The 21,084-nt window shown below is 44.1% G+C and overlaps 1 protein-coding gene across 1 annotated transcript in view; it reads left to right on the forward strand.

Annotated features, from left to right (window-relative positions):
* Nucleotides 1-21,084, forward strand: part of pou6f2 (POU class 6 homeobox 2) — a 129,632-nt gene that overhangs the window by 46,335 nt on the left and 62,213 nt on the right. Inside the window, exons 4-5 of the mRNA XM_035415383.1 lie at nucleotides 7,168-7,265; nucleotides 13,691-13,919. Coding sequence (XP_035271274.1) covers nucleotides 7,168-7,265; nucleotides 13,691-13,919 — 327 coding nt within the window. The remainder of the gene's footprint in view (nucleotides 1-7,167; nucleotides 7,266-13,690; nucleotides 13,920-21,084) is intronic.

Raw genomic sequence — 21,084 nt, forward strand, 5'->3', positions numbered from 1 at the left:
CCAAGGGTACAATTTCAAGGAGCACCCAGCATTCTCTACCTGAGCATTCCTTTGAACTAAACGGTACGGTAAGCTGGTTCTGTCAACCGTAATGCTCTTTGCTTGGGTCAGAACTCCATATTTGCTAAGCAATCATTTGTAACGCTCTTGGTTGCCCTCAATTTTTCACGCCATTTTTTTTTTTCACCACAGTGTCCTTCAATGTTCAAATCATCCCCTTTACTCTTTGTTCTGTTGTTTTTTTTTTTTTTCCATCGAGCAGAAGGAGAAGGAACCCAATATGAAAAGCCATACGTCAGTGTCACGGACGGTATTTATTACATTTGGTTGGTTTATTTGCGGCGCAAGATAAAATAAGGGGCGTGCAGCAAAAGAAACAGGACTTGGAGGCAGAGTTCCAACAGAGCTGTCAAAGAGCACCAGAACTCAAACCCCTTATCGTGCAGAAACAACTTTGAGCCGCTGATAAAAGGCCTGGCTGTGTCTTTTATTGAGACACAGAGTGCGCAGTGTATCTTCGGCCGAGGTGCCATGTTAATATACCGGGTGATTGAAGGAACAGGGCTTCTCATGATCCGGAGTACAATGACGAACGCCAAGCCGGTCCTAACAGGCCTACTTTCCGAGGCCCTGGGGCTACGCTGTCTGGGCTGCAGCGGAGGACGAGGACGAGGTGATCCATTACCGGACAACCTCCTCAATCTCCCCGACTTTACAGCTTGACACGGAGACATCTTTCTGCAGTGTGCAGCCGTCGTCGCCGCTGTCCGCTCGCGCTTAGCATTTACAGTGCTACAGACACGAAAGCTGTATTAGCGATTAGCGAGAAAGCCATGTTAGCGATTAGCGTCTTCTGTCCGCTCAGCATGGATCGATGCTGTCAATGGTAGCAAACAATGTAAAATTGATCACATATTTTTGGTCCTTTACACAACGTTTTTCCATTTGCCTCCAAGTGAAAATGAAAGTTTAACAATTACAAATAAAGTGTACAGTACGGCTCTTTGTTTTGTGGAAGGTTTGAATTGACTCCTTAATTGGCCATTTGAAAAGACAGGTAATTGTGTGGTTAGATTGGGTGGCCAAGCAGCGAGACAGCAACAGTTCAACAAACCAATGCAGAGTGAGACGCCAGCTGAAATCCGTTGATCGCTTGATTTAAATCATCAAAAGCTGGAGCTGTGGCAGTCTCTATTGCCCCCGCCCCCCGCCGGCCCCCATGCAAATATGTTAAGGCTTGGGTGTGAGCCACAGTGCAAACAGGTTGTCATCTTTGCCGGCAACATTCCCACATCCGCTCTGTCGCTGCTAATAACCCTCACTCTGCTGGAATATTAATGGCTGCAATGAGAGGCTGCCAATGAATCATCTCTGTGGCAGCAGTTTGCTGAAAGGAAGAGTGGAGTATGACAGAGAGAAGGCTGTTCTGGGCTCCTGTCAGGAGTCTGTGTTAGTGTGTGTGTGTGTGTGTGTGTGTGTGCGCTCGCGCGTATGTGCGTGTGCGGTTGTGTACATGTGTGTGTGCATGTGTGTGTGCGCGTCATTGTGTGTGTTTGTTGTTTGGGGGGGGTATGGGTGTTCAAATAAGGATTCAAGCTTCAATGACAGCTTGACACCAGTCTGAAACACTAAAAACAAGTGTGTCACCCATGGGATGGTAATGCTCAGGAAATATGATGCCCCTTCTTCCTTGGGTTAATAACTGGCCGTATATCGCCATATTGAAATATGAGCTTGGCTATGCAATGGACGAGTAGGGCGAAGACGTAGTGGTGACAACACCAGTGTAGGGAAGAGGGTGGAGCTACATGTGTGATTGATGAAAGAAAGCATATAGAAAGGCAAGACTTCTATGTCATTACTTTGAGGTTTTAACTTACCTGTATGAAGTGTTGGATTTAGATAACCCTGAATGTATATATATAGAAACAAAGATGTTGATAGTTAAGATGTGTCACCATGGAAATAATATCATCAGTTACCATGGTACTGGGAGTTAAAACCTGTTGGAAGAGAATACATACTCGTCAATGTGAGTCTGCACCAAAAACAGAGCGCATTTGTGAATGCACAGGCACTAGCAAAAATATGTACTCACTCACACAGACACGTGATTTGCTTTTGCAGTTGTTCTGACAGGGGTATTGTGGCAGGGAGATGTTTACAGTGGTAATCATTATTTCAGTAAAAAATAATATGAACTTTGGTTTGGTGTAATTTCTGTAATTGTCCTATGATATCCTTAAATATATGATGTTGAACATGGAAAATGTAATCCTTTTTATCCATCACTGAAAAGGTGATGTACATTTTTTTGTTTCTCTCTCTCTTACTCTCTATGAGCTCTGCTTAACCACTCAATGCTTCAGTAAACGTGTTTTAAAAATAGGCCACAGTTGTGCTTTCTCAGGCATTCGTTTTAGTCAAGCGTAGTGAATACTAGGCAGGACCGTGTTAAACTGGTTCCCAAAGTGTGTTACTGGGGCTATGAAAAAAAAAAGATATCTATATGCAACGCAACCCATGGAGGAGTGGGGGGCAGGTGTAATTCAGGCTGACCTTTGGCTTTGTGTTGCTAGGGATGGTGCCCAGCGCCCCAAACCATGAAATAATAATGGACACGGACAACGCAGTATCTCAGCAAATAAGTGACCTTTACTGCAGGAGCGTAAGCGCTTTGCCCCGGTGGACAGTGGAGAGGAGCTCAGTCCTGGAGCTCCTCTTGGATAATCCCTCCCCCACTCCCTGTGAGTGACACTGGGAGTGTTGCTATGGAGACCTGGAAGACACTTTTTTGGATGTAAAGAGCTCCCTTGTCTCCCGTTGTTTTTAATTTTTTTTTAATTTTTTTTTTTTGCTCTGCGTGGATTGCTCTGATGTTTGAGTTTGAAGACGAAACACAGTACATTATCAACATGTGTGTAATTTTTAGCTGAAATGTACTTCTAATTATTTTTATTGTTTGTATATTTTGCGTTAAAATCAAATGTTCTCAAACTAGTCCAGCTCTCTACCTTAGACTGGAATGTTCTGCGTCTTGCCTGACTTTAGTAAAAACCTGTTATACGCACTGTGATATGGTCAGGAGGTTACTGTAATTTTCTTTCAATGCATAATTGACACATGAGTGATCGTAGTTTATCTTCAGGATGGTATCTTACCAGGGGAATCTGTGGTGTTGGAATCATGAGAGTTAAACTCTACCCCTGGTTAACATCAGTCAACATTTTATGTATGAACTCAGATAGTTTGTAAATCTATCTAGATTATAGACCTGTTAAGAAATCTATGAGGCATTAGCCTGGATTCAATTAATATTTGTCCTATATTCTAATAATTTTAAGTGGTTTTTTTTTTGTTTTGTTTTGTTTTTTTCGATGTAGTCCTTTCTTTTGTTATTAATTTCGGCAACTGTATAACCAGCTAAACCGGTTAGTGACAAACACATTTACTTTGGAAACCCTTTTGGAGTCAAGATTTTGGACAAATATTGTTTGAATCCAGGATAATATTAAGGACAAATGTTGACTGAGCAGAAGGGATGGTTCTCCAAGACAAGTTTTCTTTCCATGATAGAATTGTCAGAGAAAATGACTGCTCCATAAACAATGAATTGAAAAAAGTAAAAAAGCATCAGCTAAGTTTCAAAGTTTTCTAACTAGTAATGTACTATTCATTGCAATGCCATCAATTCGCTTTTGTTTTATTATTATGGCAATAATTTCTCTTTACCCAATTCTTCAATATGTGCTTGTCTGTGTGTCTCTAAGTTTGCCATGCATAAGCCTAGGTCTCTGTGTAAGAACAGAGGATTGTACAAAGTGACATCCGAAATAATAAGGCTCATATTAAATGTGGCACCCAATTCTTCTGCCTGTCACTGCTCACTCAACACGTACCCACTGTGCATTGTTTGTATCTTCCTCTTCACATTACCATCGGTAGTTTGCACCAAAGATTTATTTATTATTTACCTCCGCACACTGACACACCTACACAGGACAGAACCTTCACACAAACCCCCCCCTCCCACAACCCCCCCACCCACCCCAAGGGCCTCTCATTGGTTTTATGAAATGTCAGCAGGTTTGCAAGTTTTTTATTGTTTTTGGTTGCAAATCAATTTAGCTCCACCGGTATAAAGAGAAATTAGATTAAAAAAACACGGTTTCCCAAAGAGCCAACGGAGAGCAAAGGCCTGGAGGGGGGGAATATTACACATTTATCAGTTTAGGGCATTTCTGCATATCTTCTTCCGCCCGCCACCCCCTTTAATCTCCCCGGCCTAATGACGTTATGATTGAGCCCGGTTGGAGAGGCACCAGCCGCTATATATCGACAGCGGCTCTGTCTGATTTCGTTCCAGGAACAAACAGATTATTAGACGGTGCCACCGCGATGACTGAGTTACTGAAAGTCGCGAGGTTCTCTCTCCCTCCCTCCCTCCCCTCCTGATTTGCATTTACCGAGATATTTACGTGAAATCGTCGTTATTTTGTGGGCCCTTCGGCCGCACGGATGCGCTCTTAGCGTTTCGCGAGCCCGCGGTACCCGTCCCGCGAGCAGCTTACGAGAAGCTCCGTCTGTACTGGCTGCCTCTGCTCCGCTCAGCTCTGAAGCGACAGACCGGTCGGGAGTCAGTAGGCTCTACTAGCAGGCTCATTAGTTATGTGGGCACCTAGGGTCAATGGAACCGGCCTGTATCAAAGCGAAGCGCTAGTGAGCTGAGGACGGATGCCAACTAGGTTGCCTTTGCCTGAGGCTATAGAAACAGGCCTTCGGTAAAAGCCTACGAAATTGGCCATTTGGGTATATCCTCCACCAATTATTCAGATTCTATGTAAAGATATGATGCGTTAGCATGACGGGGCACTGTTTAGGGTTAACGTGACCCTCTGACACGGACTAAAATGCCTCCGTTCTGAGACACGTGGGCAGGGCGGAAGACTTTCCATGCTGGAGTTTTTTTTTTTTTAGCATAATTTTAATTCGAAGCGCAGCACAAACAGCCCCCGCGGCAACGTTTCTGCGTAGCGCCGCTCGGCCTATTACAGAAATATCGCTAGAAACAAACGGGGGGTCAATTACACGGACGTCTCAGTGAGTTTAGAAGTTAAGAAGTCTTGCTCGGAATGGCATTGCTATTCAGGGCTCGTCCACTTGTGCTTCTTTTGACAGTTCCACAGTGAAAATCAGCTCAGTTACCATATTAATCAACCGCATAGCTTTCAGTATATATTTTATATATATATTTCAGTAATTCAATATTTCAATTTTGATTTGATTTTAAATGAAAAAGGGCCTATTTCTTTTACTAGGAATGGCTTTTCTCTTCAGGCTAATGAAACACTTCTTGGAGAGGATAAAAAAATGAACTAAATTGAAAATATTTTCATGTTGTACTTTTTTGATTCTGTTCAAAAAGACTCATTGATGTGCAAGTTTTTAGTCTTCAGTTACAAAGCCAACCTTCTTGTATTAATGTATGCATATTTCAAATGAAAAATTGATGAGCATTATAATCATATGAGGCATAGAACTCGTATTAAAGTAAAGTCTTTTGCTTAAATAAAAGCCTTTGTCCCTGGCTGGTATATGTTTTATTCACTAACATGTCTGACCGAATGTATTATTAGAAATATGGCATGCTGAGATTCTTGCTTAGCATAGTCATTTCTTTGCTTCAGAATCTATTGGAAGCAGTAAGATAAATCAGAAGCAATTTGACATTATCAGTTCAGAGGTAACAATTGAGATATACAGTAAACATTGGCTCATATTGAGCTGGAAGCCCTGTGATCTATCTCAAATCTAATAAATTGATTTGTGAATACATTTAGATTGTATTATGCGATGGCTGTTTGGCCCTTGTCAGTAGCAATCAGTAACAATGAGCAAATGCATGTTCTTAGAGAAAAGACCACAAAGAAGACTTCAGCATCATACACAGAGCAGCTGTGTTAAATGTCTGATGTTCACAACGCTGCTGAAAGTAAATCAAACATTTGACCATGTCACTAAGAGGAAATTGTAATCCTGTCACTTACTGTGATTGTTTTCTATTGGAGAATTGTGTTTTGAAGAATATAGCTTTTTGCACCATGTTTATACTTGTTAAAACTAATCCAACGCCCAGCATTTTGAGTAATTTTGGGTCTAACCACGTGCCATTCTAACAATGTTCAGGATTGTACATTTTATAAAAGAAAGAAATTACAGCCTTTCACAGACTGTTTGGCTTGTCAAAACTTGCCAGCTGTGGCAAAAAAACATACTGTAGGGCAGAGAGGGAAAGGACCAATCACAAGGCTCACATGGACTGTCAAATATGAGTAAGAGGTGAAAGAGGGTTTCTGAGAGACTGCGTCAGCATTCGGAAGCCTCTTTCCCACCCATCGCTCGCAACAAAGGTGCTCATCCACAAACCCCCATCTTCATGTTGCCTTTCCCATGGCTGTTGCCTTCATTATTGTTTCAGTATTTTAAATTTCCTTTGCCAGATCACTTCATTTCTACGGCCTTAGTCAATGGAAATAACTGTGGTGCATCACCTGTGGTTGTGTTTTGTTTTTTTCTGGCCTGGTTTTGGCCTGGCTGGAGGGAGGCAGCCAAAGCTCTCTCAAGATGTACTTCGATGTATGGTACGTTTGGCATGTTCCTCTGCCACCCCTCGGCCTCAGTTTCGGGCCCCCTGCCAGGGGCCCACGTGCGTCTCCTCCATCCGCGAACCGCGCGGCTGAAAGCAGCGGTAATTTATTCATCGCAGATGAGCGATCCCCACCACGCTGCTTTTTGTTTGAGCGCACAGGCGTGGAGTTCCCGGGGCCGATGTGGTGTGGCATCACAGCATGGCGCGGAGCGACTGTGGGTTTTTGGGTGTGTGTGTGCAGTCTGAGCGTTGTGTGTGTGTATGTATATGTGTGTGGATGTGTGTGCGGGGGGGTGGGGTGGAAGAAAGAGTGAGAGAGAGAGAGAGTGAGAGAGAGAGAGAGAGAGAGAGAGAGAGCATACGCAAAGAGGGAGAATGGGCCTGTGCAAACTCCTCTTTCCTGGAGCTGTGTGTGAGTGTGTGCTTTTTCATGTCTGTGGGTGTGAAGGTGCACGGTTTGCATGCTTTGGTGGCTATGATAATTAAACCAAACCCTCCACCTCCTTTCTCCTTCTCAGGGGCCCGTGGAGGCTTTTCCCAGTCTGAAGCCAGCAGCAGTCCCTCAGATCAGACTCAGCTCAACCAATCACACCCTGCCTACCCAGTAGGTCCACAGGTGGGTGTGCCTTTGCCAATGTCTGCACCACACACCACAGACTCCATTCACCACTGACACCTGTGTTTCATTCCCATGATGTGTCAATGACATTTTTTATAAACATTTGTAACAAAGTGTCATTTCAAATTTAATTACATTTATTTATGTATTGCTCTTTTGTAAGCCTATTATTGATTGAGTGACTGAGTCTTTTGACTTTTTTGGGGGGTCGTATGTATGCATGTTTTTCTGTTTAGTTCTGAACAAATATGGAAATCGTTGAAATGGACAGAACCAGCATTGTGTTTGTGATTTTCCAGATCACCTGATTCTGATGGACCAATCATGTCATGCTGTCACCCGGCTGTTCACTGTCTCATGTCTTGCATTTACTATGCATTGCCCTTTACTTAAGCTTGAAGTGAGGTTTGCCTGTAGAAAGCAATACTCCGTTCAAAAATGTCCTGAAATTAGAACTTTATTTCGATGACATGGGTAAGGAAATTGTATTTGTTGAACAGATAAATTGAATGACACTCCATTTGCCATACATGGCAAATCCTAGAGTTGTGATAACCAGCCCTATTCCTGGAGATCTATCATCTTGTATGTTTTCACTCTAACCCAGAGAAAGCTCACCTCATTCAACAGCTAGAGATCTTGTTGCGCTGCTAATTAGTAGAGTCGGGTGTGCCAGATTAGGGTTGAAATGAAAACCTTGATCTCGAGGAACCCTGTTTCTGGATGGTAGATCTCCAGGAACAGGGTTGGTTACCACTGTCCTAGAGTTAAGAGTTCAAGAACACAGTGCACAACTGTGGTGCTATAACCATGTTACACAATAAGGAAAACAGAGAATAGCCTCTCTTGTGGTCTGTGTGAAGTTTGGCGTATGCACAATGCCATAATCGCTCTCCTGTCTCCCTGGGAGAGCTATTGACCAAAGTGTTAAACTCCTCCGGGTTCTGTTAAGTGCTAATCTGTGCAAGGATAATTTAAAGGTGAAGCTATTTATCAGTATAAGCAGGTATTCAGCACTGCAGGAAGAGAGTCATGCTGTTTTTTGACCTGCATTGATTCCATTGATATTTGCTGGGGCTGTCTGCTCTGGCACGGCCTGCTCCAGAACTCTCTCTCTCCTCGAGGGAAGAGAGAGGAACTCCAGAATCAAACCTAGTCTGGCATATTCTGCTGTAAATCATGTACGTACACTCAAAACGTTTATACTCTTGAGGAGCCAGCTTTGAAAATTCCCTTACATGACATGAGGATAAAAGTTCTCGTAAGGATAAAAGACCCCCTGACAAAAGCTAATTCAGGGAGGCCTCATATAAAACGGTAAAGTCATTTGATCCGTAAGAAAAAAAAAACTTTGAACCTCCAAAAGAGGCCTTTAAGGTATTGCCAGTCCTGTCCGATTTGTAAGAACGGAGACTCTCGGGAAAGCAGTCACGTGACTGAGCCAGTAACCGGTTTCATCCGTCCTGAGGTGAACCCCGCCCCCTTTCGCCCACAGCCTCATTTTCACCTCCCACCAAAGCCACAGCAAACAGCTCAATAAAGAGGAGCCCCCTGTCTAATTGGATTTATGGCAAAGGGAGGTTTAATGAACAACAGGCTCATTACCGCGGCTCGTAATCACCTTTGATCATGACCAATCACAACGCAGGAGGCTGCTCCTTCCCTTTAATGTTTCAGGGTTTAATTATGCTGCCGTTAGCGTGACAGATTGTTTCAGTGGAGCTATTCCGGTGAAGGAATGTGAGTAAAAGATGTGTTCATAGATTGAAACAGATGCTATAATAAAATAAAAACACAGAACCAAAAAAAGAACTCATAGGCATTGTAGTTTATTATCTAAAAATTCACCATAAATTCATACCCCTACTCATACCCCTAGTTTGTATAGATCGATTAGCCATCACTTCAGAGAATATACTTACAACATATGTTGCAATACAATAAATGTTTAATCAAACGATTTGGAGACACTTGCTTGAAAAGCTTTAGATCAAAAGGGAAGAATCCGCCGAAGCAAAAAGAAGAAACTGGCTGTGCGTTCCTTTATTTCCAATCTAGCGCTGTTCAATACGACGAGGTCAGGATGGTCTTGTTAGGAATACCGCATCCTCGCTAATTCTGCTTCAATGATTCAGTGTGTTTGATATACTCCAGCACCTGCTCCTGGTGCATGGCCTCATTTATAAAGAAACAACAGACAGCAGACCCCTAGGTAGACCCGCGTGCAGTATCTTCTTTTTTCGCTGTTAGGATGGCGATACGCTTTCCCATACTTCCCACGAATGGGGTTTGTGTTGTAGTGGAGTCCACATTACCAGGGAACTGTCAGTCAGTTTTCAGCCCCTCATTTCTGCTGAAAGACAGACAGACAGACAGACTGACTGACAGACGACTGGGGAGCAATAGTGCTTCAGCTCCACATAGGCCTTTCTGAACCCGTTCAGTGGCATTATTATTCAACCTAATCATTTAGTAGTAGTAGTAGTAGTAAAAAAAATAAATAAAATAAAAATAATAATAATAATAATCATTAAAAAAGTAACCTGTATTAATTTTACAATGTAATAATACTGCTGGATTGAATAGCTGTCAGATTTCTATTGTCCCTTTCAGGGTGAACCTTTCAAAAGTAACTCCAAAGCACTGGGTGCCTGGAGATTTAAAATGGTAATTTTTTTTTTACACGTGCCATAATGTGGGTAATGTTCCCGTTTCATTTCCGAGGGAACAGAAAAACAACCTTGTCCGTGAGACAACGATACCAGTGAAGCTTAGTTTAGACAGCCAGGGATGGACTCGATCCGGTTGGAACCTGTTCATGAAGACAACATGTTTTGTTTCTCAGAAGCTTCTCTTCAATGAGGGGTACACTTTGTTTTTGCAAGGAAGGTTGATGAATGGCTCACGCAAAGCAGGGAAAGGGAAAGGCTGAGGGGTGGATTGGTAAGAGGGGAGGCGTAGGTTTTACCCTAACGGAACATAGTCGGGGGGGGGGGTCTCCTCCTTTTCGTTTGGAGCAGAGCCTCAGAAGCCCGCATCAGATCTCTGGTCACATCGCTGCCTCACAGTAGGAGCCGACATTCAATCGCAAGAGTGTGGGGAAAGAAAGGGAAGCCGGGCCTCTGAAGTACAAACGCAATCAAACCCAAATGGCCCCCGTGTTCCGCCTCGCCAAGAACTACAAACGCCGTCAAACCCAAATGGCCCCCGCGTTCCGCCTCGCCAAGAACTACAAACGCCAGGCTCGAAACCCCGGCCCTTTTCAAAGAGCCGGGCGGGGTGTTTTCCACCGACGACGCTTGCGCGGCGCACGCAAACGCGCACCCGCCATCTCAGCTAGGGAGACGCGTTCGACGTACGCAGAACCCCGTCCTTTGATATACCCGCCGCTCCTGATTTCAGCGTCCTCTGCGTCAGGCACGGGGACGGCCCACGGCATGGGCTGGAGGAAGTGGAGGGGGGGGGGGGGTCCTTGACTATCTGTCAGTGGAATTTTCCGTCAAAGTGTGCGAAAACAAGATCAAATGTACTTCATTTGTCCCGAATAGAAGACGAGTCCTCCCCTGTAATGAATTTTCCTTTGTGTGGTGAATAGGTTTTGTATGCGCTGTCTTGATACTTAGTCCAAAACAAATTGAAAAAGAAATGTTATTACTAGTAAAGTTGTAATTTAAAAAAATGTTAAGCACTTGCCCTTCACAAAATTACTGTCAGGATTTGTGCCTTAGCTTCTCTGACTCAAAGAACGTGAATGTTGAGGAATAACCCATTCTTCACATTTCTACGCATATCTCAACATCTCAAATAGCAAGTTAGCCCATTTATTTTTGCACCAACACAGATTGCCATTAGATTAAAACTTCGCAGCACATTTTCTATTTTTAAAAAGTCATTTTAACAGGCGTTCCCCCACCCCAATGCAAGTTTGGAATCAAGCTGGGACCCTCACCCACACTGGCAGACCTTCAGTGGAGACAGATGCATTGTTGTGGTACAGGACTTCACTTGTGAGCCGCTGAATATTTCCCTCAAGGCACACGGCACTACAGAGGAGCCAGTGGTAATGGAAGGAGAGGCGTCTCTCTCACTAATAACGGCTGTTGACCTGTGGGCGCCTCGTGCATTGCTGGAGGGGGGGGCGGTGGGGGGCGGCGTGCGGATAATTCAGTTGCAGCCTAGGATCCCTGGCCAGCACGCGATTTCAGTGTCGACACCGCAGGACCCAGCGGCTGTTGTTGGGTCACCAGGGAGCTTTCACAACTCCTTTCATGAAAACGAGCGCCATCTTAGTCAGCAAACCGTCTTCACAGAACAATCCCAACACCCAGACCTGAGAATCATAGCTGCTGAAAGAGCTGGAAGCTTACCTAACCCACCCCCCCACCCCCCCCCCACCCGCCAACAGCTGTGGTGAGCATCTGTTTGTTCTCAGCCCTTCACCTGCCTGTGGATTTCCCTCGAAATCTCTTTCACAGCTTCTCATAATAGAATCCGAGTGAGATCGCTAAGCGCTACCTAAATTGTAATTACGTCCCGGCGGTTTCGCGCACCACCCGGGCTACCTCACCGACGCCGTCGTCAACCCCGCCGCCGTCAAGCAGCCCCTCGCTCCCCCCCACCCCCCCCACCCCCCCACCCCTACGCCGCGAGTGGCGACGCGCCATGTAAAATACGAGCGGAAAGCTGACAAGTGTGGTTAAAGATCTCTCAGCGCGTACCCGAGCCAGAGCCTCTGCCACCTCTCGGGGGCCACGGGGCAGGCGAGCAGACAGGAGCTGAGGCCATAAATAGCCCCGCGCGCGCTGGGCCTGACAGGGAGAGAACAGCGCGCTCCTTCTCCCCTTTCTCCGGGAGCGCCGTGCCACCGCGCAGCTAAGCCGCTCTCGTCAAGCGGCGGTTCGAGCTTGCCGTCGGACCTGGTTTTTAAACATGCGTGAAGGCTGGTCTTTGCGGTTGGTTTTGCATATTACGCATGAAAACCGAGTGATCGGTCAAGTTCTTATTTTCTGGACTCCGTGGAATTATTTTTCAGTGAAATCGCCTGTCTTATAAATCTAATTGGGCAGGTGTAGTTCCATCCCTTTTGACCTGTCATTTCCTTAATTCACTCACTGGATGATACTGGGGGTAGTACTTTTTACACACAAGGCAATGTGACTGCAGGTGTGTGTGTGTGTCGTGGGCACGCACCTGTGAGCCTGCGCATGTGCGTCTGTCTGTGAGTTTGTGTGTGTGTGCGCACGTTTGTGCGTGTGCGTATGCACGGGTTTTCGTGCGCGCGTGTGTCTGTGCATGTTCTCTGTAAAAACAGATTCTCCAGATAGCGGCCCCGCGCTTTTCTCAATGTGACTGCTCAGACTCAGCTTTGACAAATATTAGCGAACGGGCGGTTTGAAGTTCCCCGCGCGTCTCTCCCGCCAGTGAGGCGAATGCGCTGATGCTCTTAAAAGCGGCGGGGGTGGGATGGGGGTGGGATGGGGGTGGGGGTGGCGGTGGCGGTTGGGGCGGGGGCGGGGGGCGGGAGAGCAGCTCGGTTGCATATTCCATCAGCGGTATCAGAATTGTGCCTCGCTCATTTATTGTGCTGAAATGCAAACTGCTTTGGATGCCTCTGGAAACAGAGCGCGCTCTGAAGCCTTTGCCAGGCGTCTGATTTCATTCTCCCGATGAGCTCGGCGCAGGTTTCTTTTGCCCTGACAGAACGTATAATATGCAGACAGTACAGATGTCACAAGGCAGGAACGGCAACGGCAAAAGGCATTGATTAGGATGCTCCTGCTGAAATGCAAAGCGTTTTTGAAAAGACTCTCTCTCTAAGGCGATCGTTTCTCCTTGTCTAACGTGACTGTACCCATAAAGGTCTGACAGAGCATGATTTTAGAGCTTTCCATCCATGACGCATTCATTCAGAGACTCTCCCATAGTTGGTCAACCGATTTTTTTCTACCTTCCCTGACTGTGTGTTGTGGAGCATTTGTCTCCTTTCTTGGAATCTGTAGCCATGTAAAGGTTGCTGGAGCTGATTGTGATTTGTATGTCATTGAAAAGCAGTGTTTATCCATTGCTTCCTGTTAGCATATGATACATGTAAGGTATTTCAGGTATCACAAATGTTATAAAAAATTATTATTCCAGCAATAGAGTGGTTGATTGATTATACACAGTGAAATGTCCAGCGTTAATTCGAATCTAACAGAGATATTCTTTGAGTCCAACTGGGACCACACTGTAAGAGTTAATTTAACACTGAACCTTTTACTGTGTAGCAAATGTTTTGGCATCATCTCTCACAGGTCCACTGCAAAGCAGTGTTGACAATGCATCAGTGTGTGAGTATCTGCTAACTTCTGGAAGTGTGCGTGTGTTTTGTGTGTGTGTGTGTGTGTGTGTGTGTGTGTGTGTGTGTGTGCTCTCTGTTACAGTCTCTGTTGGCGGCCCAGCAGTTGGCATCAGCGGTGGCAGGGGTGATGCCCGGGGGAGGTCCGGGCCTCAACCAGCCCATTCTTATCCCCTTCAACATGGCCGGGCAGCTGGGAGGACAGCAGGGCCTGGTGCTCACGTTGCCCACCGCCAACCTCGCCAACATCCAGGGGCTGGTGGCAGCTGCGGCGGCCGGTGGCATCATGACCTTACCATTGCAGAACCTACAAGGTAAGAGCCACTCAGCAGAGACAGCGCTACTTTCTCTAACGCAGCAGAGCCAATCGTGATTTACTAGGTGTGTTTTTTTGAAGTGCCAGTCAACACAATACAAAAACCTTAACAAATCCCTAAATGCCTACTTGAATTTATCCCTGAAGCATTGAAATTGTCTGCCTGACCTCCTGCTTCTCAGAAAATTTTAACAATTAAAATTTCTTTATTTTCTTTCTTATTTTCTTGTGCGTTGCCTTAGCATTGAGTGTGTTCCATTGCTTTTGGCAGGTCGCAATATGTTCGCTTTTAATAAATCCCTTGAGGAAACCATGCACTGTTTTGTGCCATTGACAATGGGTCGGGATAATGGCGTGACAAGGACAGGCAAATCACACAATTGATTTAATAGAAGACACACGTTGCATATTTCTTTCCAGAGCAATGATGTTATTTACTATTCTTATCGAAGGAATTTGCGAACCAGAGGTCAGTGCATTAGCATTTCAATTCACCATACTTGACAATACCTGTGAAAAGGGGAAATTCAAACATCTCGCTAGCCTTGGGTGGCTCGAAGGAAGGTCCGTATTAATTATAGGTCAATGTTTTGTGCTAGCGTGGAGCAGCACTTTACGTCTCTTTCTCTGCATAAAGTGTACTTTCCTCTCTTCTCTTGCGCTTGCCTGTCTGTCCACAAGGCCGTACTTAACTTCTCCTTTTAAACTTTAATGCTCAAATGTTCTCTTTTGATCATAGTTGTAAATGGTTTTCATCTTAATGTTTAAAATATTGTCTCTTTTATACCATTAGATTGAGCGATGGGAACCTGTCAGTCATAAATCTTGGATGAGGGAGGGCCTTGCTAATGCAAAAAAAAAAAGAGAAAAATTCCAGGGTATAAATTTGAGGAGTGCATGTAAATGCATACAGCGGGTTTGTGGGTATTAAAATAATGCCAGGATGGCGGAAAGTGGGGCGAGAGGAACGCTGAGAGGCGGAACAGTGGGGGGAGGGGGGGGGGGCTCACTCTTGAAGCCAATCTGGTGATGAAACCTTAATGGACAAACATGCATAAATAACAACAAGCGTCAGGATGGGGGGGGGGGGGCGCTAATAAACACTCGCATCTATTTAGAGTGGCTACTCCACATATACTCACGCACTAATGCTGTGGCTTTCTGCCGGGTCTCTCTAATGCACCGGTTGTCCAGCCCTCTTTCTTCTGCGTGCCTTGTTTTTTGGGGCATGGGAATTTGGGAAGAATTGTGCTTACCTTCTTGGAAGACTGCTGAAATCTACCAGTGTCTGATTGAACAACCGTGCAAATACTTTTCAGCCTTCTATACTGAATGTATTGACACCACAAAATGGGCCTTACCTGAAAGTGTCACTATAGACTGTAAAACTAAATCCGCCATGGCCATGAGCCAAACACGTCTGTTAAAGTTTTGTCCCATTAACATGCAGGGTTCCGGAGTCACTGCCTGTTTACGAGAATATTCCACAGACTCCTTGAGAACTGGACAGTGAAATGCTTTGGAGTAGAAAAATTATTTTCATACCTTTTCATCTTCAGTCATTAAGGAGCCTAAAAATTGTGACCGCCGGTCCACCTTTGCAGGAAACATTTGAAAAAATAGGTTTTTCGGAAAACCTGCATTGGATGCATTGGATTCTGCATGACTCAAGGATTCTGTCAAAAAAAAGTTATGTTTCTGGGCCTTTCGGTTTATGAGATACATGCCAAAATGTAACGTGCTTGTTATAGCGCCACCACATGGTCAATTTGGACGGGTTTTTGGTGACTGAGAAGTGGGTGACATTTGGAAATGATCTATCAAATTTGGTAGCTCTACACCTTGCAGTTTCTGAGATCCAGATACTTTTACAGAAGGAAAAAGTATCGACACTGCTTGGACCTCTAATAATCATACCTCTATCCACTGGAAATTATGAATATTATAAATGAGATAAATATCTTTTACTGAACTGATGAGAGGACAGAGCATGCAGTCGTTTAGCTGAAATTTTCCCATGTTGCCACTGTTACTCTGCCTCGCAACCAGGAAGAATGCTGCCCCTTTAAATTCCCCATTAAAGTGAGGCATTGAAAAGCGCTCCTGAGACAGGAAGTGACACAAGTCCCAAGTGATGCTAAATGTCTTGACTCCATCCCGGCCCTCTGGCCACGTCATGAGTTTCCACGTCGCCCTGTCCTGGGCAATCAGGCCTCAGGCGACTGAAGCCTGCTGGCGCAGCACTTCCACGCCAGCGGCGCCGGGCCCTGGCCCCCGGCCTGATTAATCCGGAGTTTAATGCAGTCCCCTACTGCCGCTGGAGAGGAGCAAGCTGATTACATGACCCGGGAGCAAGTGTGCTTTACAGCTTGTGCGCCTCTAGCTAATTAACGTCAGATCAGACAGAAAATATTGTGTGCCTAAGTAATGAGGGAGAGATCCCAGACAGGCCATTGTGCACAGCAGTGTTTAAGTTTAATGACCCGCCTAATGACTGTGTGTGCGTGTGTGTGTGTGTGTGTGTGTGTGTGTGTATGTGTGTGTGTGTGTGTGTGTGTATGTATGTGTGTGTGTGTGTGTGTGTGTGTGTGTGTGTGTTTGTGTGTGTATGTGTATGCGTGCGAGCGTGTGTGTGTGCGAGTGCGCGTGTGTGTATGTGTGTGTGTGTGTATGTATGTGTGTGTATGCGTGCGAGCGTATGTGTTTGTGTGTGTGTGCGTGTGTGTGTGTGTATGTGTGTGTGCGTGTGCGTGCCTGTGTATGTGCGTGTGTGTGTATGTATGTGTGTGTATGCGTGCGAGCGTGTGTGCGTGTGCGTGTGTGTGTGTGTGTATGTGTGTGCGTGTGTGTGTGTGTGTATGCGTGCGAGCGTGTGTGCGTGTGTGTGTGCGAGTGCATGTGTGTGTATGTGTGTGTGTGTGTGTGTATGTATGTGTGTGTATGCGTGCGAGCGTGTGTGCGTGTGTGTGCGTGTGTGTGTGTGTGTATGTGCGTGTGCGTGCCTGTGTATGTGTTTGTGGGTTACAAGATTCAGATTTAGTATTGGCTTTAAGTGCAGAATGTTTTAAATCAGTGTAATCCTCATTTTATGCTTCTGTCTTCTAATTTTCAGTAAGGCAATGAACTCTTGAGGCAAATGAGATAAGCTGAAATCTAACAACCAGTGTCTCATTATGTATTCTCACTTCATGTCTCTGGCATTTTAACACTCAGCAGTTTTGTTCTCTTAAAGGAAAAAAAAAGATGCATAGATGATTAAATGGGGATGAGATTTTTGGGCGCGAGCAAAGTTTTATCAGTTGTGATAAATAACTGTGACCTGAGTGTGCTGTAAAGTTCGAGGTGTTACCTAAATAAAACCTTATAACATCTCCCTGTGATCATGATAAACAGTGGACCGGAGCTAACCTGCTATTTGTCAGAAAGATTAATGCTATGACACGGTCTATAAAAAAAGTACATTTCCAGTGGAAAATAAAAAAGGACAGTGAAAAAAATCTAATATGGGATTCTCAAACTTTTCTATAAGGTACCCATATATTTGTATGAATTTTGTGCCACGCACAAACCAGACCATGCACATTATTTTTTAAATGAACATTAGGACATTACTACCTTAGGTAGGCTGCAGTAGGGTCCTTTTTTCACATAGCTTTATTGCGGTTACAGGAATACGAATGGCTAGTAAAATGTATTTAAAACATTCATAAATCAGGAACTAAATAAAGCATTTAAATATTGAACAGATATACCATTTCCATGACTTACTGTGCCTACTTATACTTCACTTCACTTCTTCACTATACTTACTTCACCATAGAAAGGATGCCCTTGTGCCGTTTAATATTTTAAAAATAAAAAGTCAAACATTTATATGGAATAAATATTCAATTAATGGAACCAAATCAGCAACTCTTGAGACATGATAACATACTCAGAAAAAAGTCCTAAATAGAAAAACTGCTAGATCAAATAACTTCAAACAAATAGCTTGTGCCACTTGCATTTTACTTCAGTATAACATGTTAAATATTCTAATCTGGTAATGTTTGATGTTCCCCTTCCAAGAAGGGAACTCATAAGATGTATTTTGTCCGGGAATGTCTAGAGATTGCCGGTAGGTAACGCAAGACAAGGGCCTATTCATGTCTCTTCAAGCCCTCTAATATTAATAAGTGCAGCTCGTCTTATTTGCTTAGATCAGAAACCCAGCACTGTGCATAATCCCTGTGAACTGAAGGTTGATGGTTAGGTGAGAGCCCTGTTCCTTTGCGTTCGTCTTCAGAGAACACGAAATCGCTTTCAGAATCTACATAAAAGCGGCTGTCCCACTTTTGTAGAGTAATGAGTGTGGATGTCAGTAATGATCAGAATGATGTTTCTGTTGGAGGGGCGCTCTCCTCCTTGCATCATGTTCAGGTTGCAGGCGGGGGGTATGACACAAATTATGGAAATCACGCTCATTACAACACCAGATAACAGGCTCCTGAGGCAAGATCAAAATATTTCCTCGCTGGAGAATACACGTCTGACTCAATCACTTCCGATCAGCCGGCTGCCTTCTCAGATACAATGGGCCTTTTAGAGGCCAGCTTACGGAACACAAGCGCATTGCATGGTTGCCTCCCAGTTAAGCAAGGTGCTACAGAATGCTTCTTTAAACTGGGGCAGGATGCTTGGGAGTTTTTTTAAATATTTTTTTTTTTTTACCATGGCTCTTCTTCCATTCATACCACACATCACACACTTCACCAGAATGTTTCTATAGCCAGTGAGAAGTCCAGTAATAGGAGAGAAAATAATTACATTTAAAAATGCATTCTGTAGAAGAGACAAAGAAAGAGAGAGAGAGAGAGGCAGAGACAGAGCAGCCTGTGCTATAAAAAAAACATATTGGCCCATGAGGGTTTATTAAGAACAATAACATTCCTGTATTCCCCAAATAAACAGCTCCAGTTCTATATCAACACATTAAAGAGGCCTCTCTTTGCAGTTTAATTTGAAATGTTCTCGGCAATATGTATTCTGCTAGCATTTAATGATTTAAGTTCACTGTGCTTGTAGGATATCTCGCTAGGGAGAAAGTTGTATTGAATAAATAATAGAGATAAAATTTACACCTCCATACATTTCAAAGCTAATGCAACTAGCGGCACAATGGGAGTGCCGGCAGAGGGATTTGCAGCGGTAATTTGATTGATTTGTTGTGACAGCAGCCAAATAATTGAGAGTGAGAGGTGCCAGTGGAGATGAAGCCACCGCTGAACCAGATCCAGCAGGCAATCCCAGCAGCGCTAGCGACTGGATTCTCATCTCCTTTCTCTCATTCCATTGATATCCAGCCGTGGTTTATTGTTTGTCTTCAATAAGCAGCACTGTACAACCCCGGCACAGGTTTGACGCATGCCTGATGAATGTATTTGACAGTGGGGGAAAAAAAAGGCCAGCCTTAATGTATTCAAGAGCATGGAGACATCCAGTTACACACTCGCTCACGCAGACATGGCGACACACACCCGTATAGACACGCACACACACACAAAAAGCTCACATGCATACACCCAAGCACTCACATTGTATGAATTTTGTGGTCTTCATTGTTCAAAAAAAGAATGTTCATAATTTATTTGAAATTCAGTGTTTTACATTGTATAATACTCTCTTGACTGATAGAATAAGATGAACGTAATGTAACATAGTCATTCATATTTTCGTATTTCCCACGCTTTTTTACTGATTATACAAAATAAGTAGTATTAAAATTGGGAAAACATCTATTTCTAGAATTTGTTTAACTTGAGGAATGTTGTTTGGAATAGAACAGGGCAAAATATTCTTCATAAGGATGTCGATCACCAAAGATTGTCATTAAGAAACAAAAATTTTGATCACCCAATTCCACAAACTAATAGGCTTTTTATTGTTCTACTCACATAACATCACTACTTTCCAGACAGATATGAACAGTTAAGAGTGAAAAAAACACAGAAACCTTCTTATTGTCTTATTTTTAGGGGCATAAATATATAACTTCCAGTTGCTTTCTGAAGTGTTTATTAACAGTATATAACAGTACATAACTTTAACTACGGACATACTCCCTCAATTTATGCATTTATAATACTGTTCATCAATGCAGATCTTGAAACTCTTGTATACTTGAATCATGTTCTTTCAGCCATTTGAAAGGCAATGAATGAATGCAATCTGAGTCACGTGATCTGGAATATGTTTGTTCTCACCATGTCACATTTTTACACACACTTAATTAACGTGATTTGCAGTCAGTCAAACATCTAATTCCGTGGAACCCCCTGTATGGAGAGCCTTGTCCTGGATTTGGTGATGATCTCATAGGCCAAGAGATCAGTTAGCTGGGGGGGGTGCTGTCTTCCTCAAGGCAAGGCACACAGTTCATATCTTGACCAGGATTGGTCATAGCCCATAAAGGGGCCCACTACCATCTCGTTTTATTTCCTTATAAAGATGCTGGTTTCCTAGAATCATCACGCGAGTGCCACTCGTCACCTTACACTAAAAGACAGCTGGAGATCTGAGGAAAATGAATAGACATTAAACTTCCAGCAGGAATTGTCGATAAGAAAAAAAGGGAGGCGCGTTCGCTCGGTCTTGGCGGAAGAGCGTAGGCTTTCCTTCTGGAGTCTCGCGCCGCGGCGTTATTTTCGCTGCCATTGTTTCTCTCGGAGTGAACCCGCTAAATCCCAGCACTGTCACATTCCGACGCGCGCGTCTCCCCGGCTGGTAGCGATGTCATTCCGGTTAAACTGCGGAGGCTCAGCCGCCAGAGGAGAGTAAATTGTCTCATCGCATCCCGCGCGAAAAAGGAGAGGATATTCCTGTGGTCAGGGTGGGGGAAAAAAGACAATAATAATGATAATAGGAAATGGCTGTGTCTGCTTCAATAAAGCAGTACATGACTTGTGTCTCCACTGTGGCAAGCCAGGGAAGAAGACGCTTGGCAAATATAAACAAACACAAGATGTGTGACCATAAGCATGCAGTTACATGATTGCAATTTTATTTTTTAAAGCCATTTCATGAAAAAAAAAAAAACTTATTGTGTTAGTCACATCGGCTAATCAGCATTCTGTAATGTTAACAAACTCCTTTGAGCGACGATGCAGTTATTTCCTCTGATGGAA

Source organism: Anguilla anguilla, chromosome 4, assembly GCF_013347855.1.
Source record: "Anguilla anguilla isolate fAngAng1 chromosome 4, fAngAng1.pri, whole genome shotgun sequence".
Classification (NCBI taxonomy): domain Eukaryota; kingdom Metazoa; phylum Chordata; class Actinopteri; order Anguilliformes; family Anguillidae; genus Anguilla; species Anguilla anguilla.